General features: G+C 46.5%; 1 protein-coding gene across 1 annotated transcript in view; it reads left to right on the top strand.

Moving 5' to 3' along the window:
* Window positions 1-715: 715 nt before the first annotated feature.
* The window catches only part of SCAMP1 (secretory carrier membrane protein 1), a 48,400-nt gene continuing 43,115 nt past the window's right edge, over window positions 716-6,000 (top strand). The window contains exon 1 of the mRNA XM_069775956.1: window positions 716-888. Within this exon, the coding sequence (XP_069632057.1) occupies window positions 832-888 (57 nt within the window). The 5' untranslated portion in view covers window positions 716-831. The remainder of the gene's footprint in view (window positions 889-6,000) is intronic.

Genomic DNA, 6,000 nt, shown 5'->3' with positions numbered 1-6,000 from the left:
GCGAACAGGAGAAGGGTACAAGAGAGTAAATTTGTGTTTCACCACATAAGCCCCAAATTTGAAGGCTTTCTTGTTACCTTCGCATCTGCATTTCACTTTCCAGGCGAGACGGGCTGCCCTGACCCCCTCTGAGGGGGGCAGGGGCGGAGGAAAGGACAGGCCACGCACCTCCTCCCGTCGGGCACCGTCCGCACGATACCGACTAGCCCCGAGGCGCGGTTACCAAATGGCGGCGACCCTGGCCGAGCCGGCGCCTCGGAGCTGCCCGGCCGGTCGCCGCTTTCTGAGAGAAGGCACCCCGCTCCCGCCATGGCCGCCGGCACCGTCCGCACGCCCCTTGCAGCTGCCGCGCGGAGCCTGCCACAGGCGGGAAGCCCCGGGCCTCCCTCTTCCACGGCTCCCGGCTGGTGCTGACAAGCGAGGGCGGTGGGACAGAGTCCCCCATCGCCCCCCGTCAGCCCAGGTGGAGCGGCGAGGGCGCCCAACACACCTCACCCGCCCCTGGAATGGGCTCTTCTAGCCCTCCCCCGCCCTCCCGAAATGGGCGCTCCCAAGCCCTGCTCCCGCCCTGCCTCCTGCCCGTGCCGGGAGTAGGCGCTCCCCCTCTCCTCTAAGGCCGTCCTGCCCCGTAACCTCACTTCCGGGGCGGCCATTTTGGGAGGTCGGCGCTCCGTGGCTGGTCGGTGCGGAGGGGGCGGGCCCGGGCGCGGGTCGCAGCGGCTGGTGACAGCGGCAGGGGCGGGGGGGGGGGGGGGGGAGCCGGCGAGTGTCGGGGGCGCCGCGAGGGGAAGAGCCGCCACCCGGTGAGCGCAGGGCCCGGCTGCCCCCGCCATGTCGGACTTCGACAGCAACCCCTTCGCCGACCCGGACCTCAACAACCCCTTCAAGGTGAGGCTGGGGGCGGGGAAGGGGCGGCCGTGAGCCTTCCTCGGTGTGGCGGCGGGGGGAGCGGCCTGTGCCGAGCCGCGGGCATCCCGGGGGAGGGGCCCCGGCCCTTCCTCCCGCTGCGTGCGGAGGGGCCGCTCCCTGCCGCGGGAGGTGGGGAAGGGCCGGTGCTGCGGGGTAGCGCTGGCCTCGGCGGGGGGGCGCTGGCCGGCAGCGGCGGAGGGGGCTGCCCGCCGCGAGGCTTGGGGCACGACGGCTCTGGGGGGGCCTGTAGGGTAAGCAGGGGTTTTTTGGAAGCCCTGGGAGCGGGCGTAGCCGCTTCACAAGTTCAGGTTTCTCTGTTTCCTTCTCTTGCTAAAATAACACAAATAGCGTTTCGGGTGGATTGTTTTGAAGGGAAAAAAAAAAAAAAAGGCTTCTTGATTTACGCCGTAACTTTGTGTGCATATAATACTACTACAGTCTGTTTTCTTCCGTTTGACTGACCCAGATAGTTAAGCTCAGTGAATTTACTCCCTTTTTCCTCTCTAGCCTCCTCCCAGCCTCTGTCAAGCTTACTTGCTTTTTTACGTTAGTTCTGAAGTGTGCAGGGTACTGATGGCTGGGCATAAGGTCTACCCTGCATCCCAAAATGCTGCGTTGTAATGTATTCTAAAGCTTTTAGTTTGCGCACTATTGACTTGTCACACATCTGAGAATTGTTTCTTCACCTGCTGTTCTGGCTTCATGTTCTGTCAAAATGAGCTGACCTCCTTAGATGCTTCCCCTTCTTATCATTTCTTCCTTTGCTATTTGAATCCAGTTCAACTAGTTTATTGAGCTACTTACCTTAATAATCTTACTAAACTTTTTTTTGCTGCATTTTATTTCATGCTGATGCTTGTGGAATGATTGCTCGAGGTGACTTATTGATATGTGTGTCCGTCCCGTGCCCCCCCCCCCCCCAAGGGAAGGTGCAGCTCCAGGGTGGAATGCAGTGGATATGCAAGAAATCTGTTCCATAATAATTCCCTAAGCAACATAACCTGCAACCTTAGATGTTAGCAACACCAGGGGAGGCTGGGTTGCTGACTCTTAAGAGAAACAACGCGGAGGGTGGAGTGGAGTGGAAACACTGGCCAGGCTCTGTGATATCACTGCAGGGATGGGGAGCTGGAACTACTGGAACAAGAATGGAAGGTCCCTGCATTGAATCGAGTGAAGCAAGGAGGTGAAATAAGGGGAGTTCTGTCAATGCTATTGCCTTACTTCTGAATTGTATCATAAGTCCCCAGTTCTGGAGTAGTGACACGCTAAATCATGTTCCCTGGGTGAACTTTGCTCATTGTAATCTCATTATAATACCAAAACACACCTCCATCCCAAAAACTACCTGCCTCCGAGGTGCGACCACCCCTCACTGAGCATGTGCTCTGAATTTTCTCTAGCATAGACCTTTAAAAGTAAAGTGAGAGAACTTTATACCAATCTAAGTAAAGGTATGTATGACTAGAGTCACTCAAGCTCCACCTAAAAAATAAGAAAATATGAAAGGGCTTAAGAGAGGAAGACTGTTAGGGAAGACACCATGATAGAGAAGTTGGGAGGACATCGCTGACTTCTGGGATCAGTCAAAGGTTCGCACCTCTGAACCTCCCCCCCCCCGCCAAAGGGACACCTATTAGGTGAGATTCAAACCTTCTGTTATACCGAGTGCCTCCCTGGGAAACTTAGAAATCTCTATAGAGTTTTTCCATAATCTATTGTGCTTGTAGTCGACTGTATTATTGTTATTTGCATGTGCTTTGCAGACAGTGTATTTATCACCGGCAATCCAAAAGAACCTGTACTGTTGCTTTAATAAACTGCTCTGCTCATTAATCTAGTTGTAATAGTTTGTTAACGCAACCAAACTCCCTAAGTCTGGTAATTCTAGTGCATTGAACGTGGCTAAGCCGACAGCGCAGTACACTATTAAGTGCATCTGTCATCGTGATAGTTCAACACATTGAACGCAACCGGACTTACAGAACTGAATTGGACATTAGTCAGAAATTAAACCTAGCTGCCCCCAGCTCCTCTGACATCTGAGGATAAGCTGGAACACAAGGGGGTTTATTTTCTGCCAAACTTCTTTACCCTTTAATGCAACAGATGGTTTAAAGCGCACACACATAGTATATGGCAGTGAGTTTAGAATGTCAGCTGGAATAATTAAGCCTTTTAAAAATTGAGCTGTCACATTTCAAGCATACTTCTGTGCAGGTAGCTGCTGGAAGCATAGAGTTACTGACATTTTTTCGTTGGAGTCTGTCTGAATCATTAGTTTGGTTTTTATGGTCATAAAATTTAGTCAGTAGTATTCCTTAGGCTAGACACTGTGTTTTTACTTGATGCTGTACACAGTGCAGTGACCTTCCAGATGAACAGCAGCCCTGGCATTGAGGGTGTTGCCAGAAATAGTTTGGACTGGCAGCAATGGCAGTGAGCTTTGTTCTTTTAAATACGTTTTGGCACAAGCACTGAAAAGGTGTCATTTTTCTAGAACGTGTCTTCAGCAACAAAAATATGTTGTGCTTTTCCTCACTTTTTGTAACAGTTATGAAAATAACATCTAGCAAAATTTTTTGTGTATACATACGAAGAGTGGTTAGGGGTATTGGAAGCAGTACTGTTGTCCCTGCATCACTTACCAGCTGAGGTAGCTTGTCCTATGTAGTTTCTGAGACCTGAGCTTGGGACCTACCTCAAACATACTTGCAGTTTGAAGGCGATGCTTAAAGTGCAATAGTTTATTCCAGTTTCTCTTCAGGGAAGGACTTCTGTTGTAGCTGTCAGGGAGAATCCACGCTCTACTTCCCATCTGCAATGCATCATGATAAAAGGATGCTGTAACAACTTCTCTGTAACTTGAAGCTCACTGTTAAGCACAGTTCTGGATTTCTTTCATTTGTAGAAGTTAGTTTAGGAAAAATGTATGCTTTTCCTTTTTCAGAGGCTTTTTTGACTTCCTTCAATCTTTCCATCACATTCCACTGCCCACAAAAGGTAATCTTGCACACCTTTACTAGTCCACACGTTTAACTTGAAGGGGCAGAAGGCCTCATATATAAGCCAAACCTTGTTTGTCATCTCATTGGCATAACAGCTTTGAAATTAGTGGGTATTCATGCATGTCTGCATTTAAGTTTTTTCTTACCATGTGCTTTAAAATACTTTATCCGTAGAACTAGTATTTCCAGATGGACCCTGAAACCTAAGTCGTGTTGTCTGAACACCTTATTCAAATATACTCATATTTTTATTTGTCTTTGCTTGATAATTTAAAGTATGATGTGAGTAGTTGTTTTCCTTACTTTTGAAACCACTTCCTGTGCTAATGTAATAGCACAAAGTATTATGGCAGAGAAGGGGGGGGGGGTGCGGTGCATCACGTGGAAGAGCTGTTGCCAAGGTCTAAAGATAGATCCTTCTTAAATATTTTGGTTTTACTAATTGTCTGTGATCTACTTGAGGTTTCCTGTGACTGTTCTCATGCCTTTTAATAAAAAGATTTCAGCAGAGATTCTTGCTTGATGTTGAATCAAATAAATATGTTCTCTGGGAAGATAAAGGTAAAGCAGAAACATCTAGTTTTCTCAGTATTTTGGGTAGTTAATTCTTTTGGAAACCTGAAATTAAATTAAGTTTCTGGTTTAGTATCTACTGGAAATAATGAAATTTAGTTTGTAAAATAGAATTTCTTCTTTCAAGTATTAGCTTACTTGGATGGATCATAAAACATTGTTGATTTTGAGACAGTGGCTACTTAACCTCTGCTTTTTCTTTTTTTATTCTTTAAAAAAACCAAACCAAACTTGAACTGAACCCAAAGGCTGATATGCTTTTGAAGTTATAGTATTCCTCTGTAAATAGCCATCGTCTGGATGCTGTACCAACAAACCAAGACATGCTTTAGTTTGAAGGACAGGAGGTAATGAAACAGATAAGTAACAGAAGAAAATGCATCCATGTACCATACAAATGAAGACATGATAATCCTGCTATAATTTCATGTAGCAGCATTGTGAAGAAGTACACATTTGGTGTGACCTCAAGTATCATAAATGAAAGCAGAGTAATAATGGAAGCTGTTTCATTTCTTTCACTGAGAAGGACTTGTCATAACTTGTGAGTATGAATTCACATTTGGTAAAGTTCTCACTGACAAGTGCTGCAGTCCCACAACACCTGAACAGGGTGAGCAGAGCAGATCCAGTGATGGTAACTGTGTTCAGCCAAGAGTCTAGAGTGCTAGACAAATCCATAGAGAGGAGGCAGATCTGAGCCCAAGTTAGAAAGTCAAGTCAGGGGCAGGATCAGGTCCAGGGCAAGTAACCAGGGTCAGCCAGCAGTCTGGTGATGACCAGGGAAGTTCTTAGTGATGAGGTGGGTCTGACCACCTGGGAGGTGATATGGATACAAAGGTTCTGAAACAGCAGTCTCTCAAAACCCAGTGTAAATTTCACTTGATCTGAAGCAATTCAGCAATTCACATACAATAAAAATGTGTTGTTTCTGTAGTTGTGTTTCTTTTTTTTTTTTTCTTTTATAGGTGAATGATACTACTACAAAGAGAAGAAATTCTTTTTTTAAGTAGAGCTATGAATTTCACAGGCCTTTGTGGCTTGGCTGACAGACTGTAAAAGGTTTGTGGGCTGGCTGTTACAGTCATCCAAACATATGAAACAGTTACTTATGAGTGACTGTGGAATCGTGACTTTAAAAACTGTGTTCTGTGATTAATTGGGTCGGTTCATCTGATGTATTTAGAGCTCTGAACAGGTGCAGGTATTTGGTACTATAGAAATTATGGTAGGACTGAAAACTGAGATACATTTCTGTTTAAATGTGAATGGTGACCTTTAGGTAAAAGCCAAACCTCTATGTGATATGGATGAAGTTTTGAACAGAATGGCCTATGTGTTGTTCAGTTTTAGTGTGGAAGGACACAATCATGGAAACTCTCAAATGTATGTAATGTTAATTATGTGAGTAGTTTCTTTGGGTGGGATTAGGTATCCAAACTGTGGTCATGTTTGAGTTGTTGCTCCAAAAAGACACAGATCTTATGTAGTTCTGTCATGACTGCCATTC

The sequence above is a fragment of the Haliaeetus albicilla genome, chromosome Z (assembly GCF_947461875.1).
Source record: "Haliaeetus albicilla chromosome Z, bHalAlb1.1, whole genome shotgun sequence".
NCBI lineage: Eukaryota > Metazoa > Chordata > Aves > Accipitriformes > Accipitridae > Haliaeetus > Haliaeetus albicilla.
The sequence above is the reverse complement of the archived record's forward strand: the minus strand, read 5'-3'. Positions and strand labels throughout refer to the sequence as shown.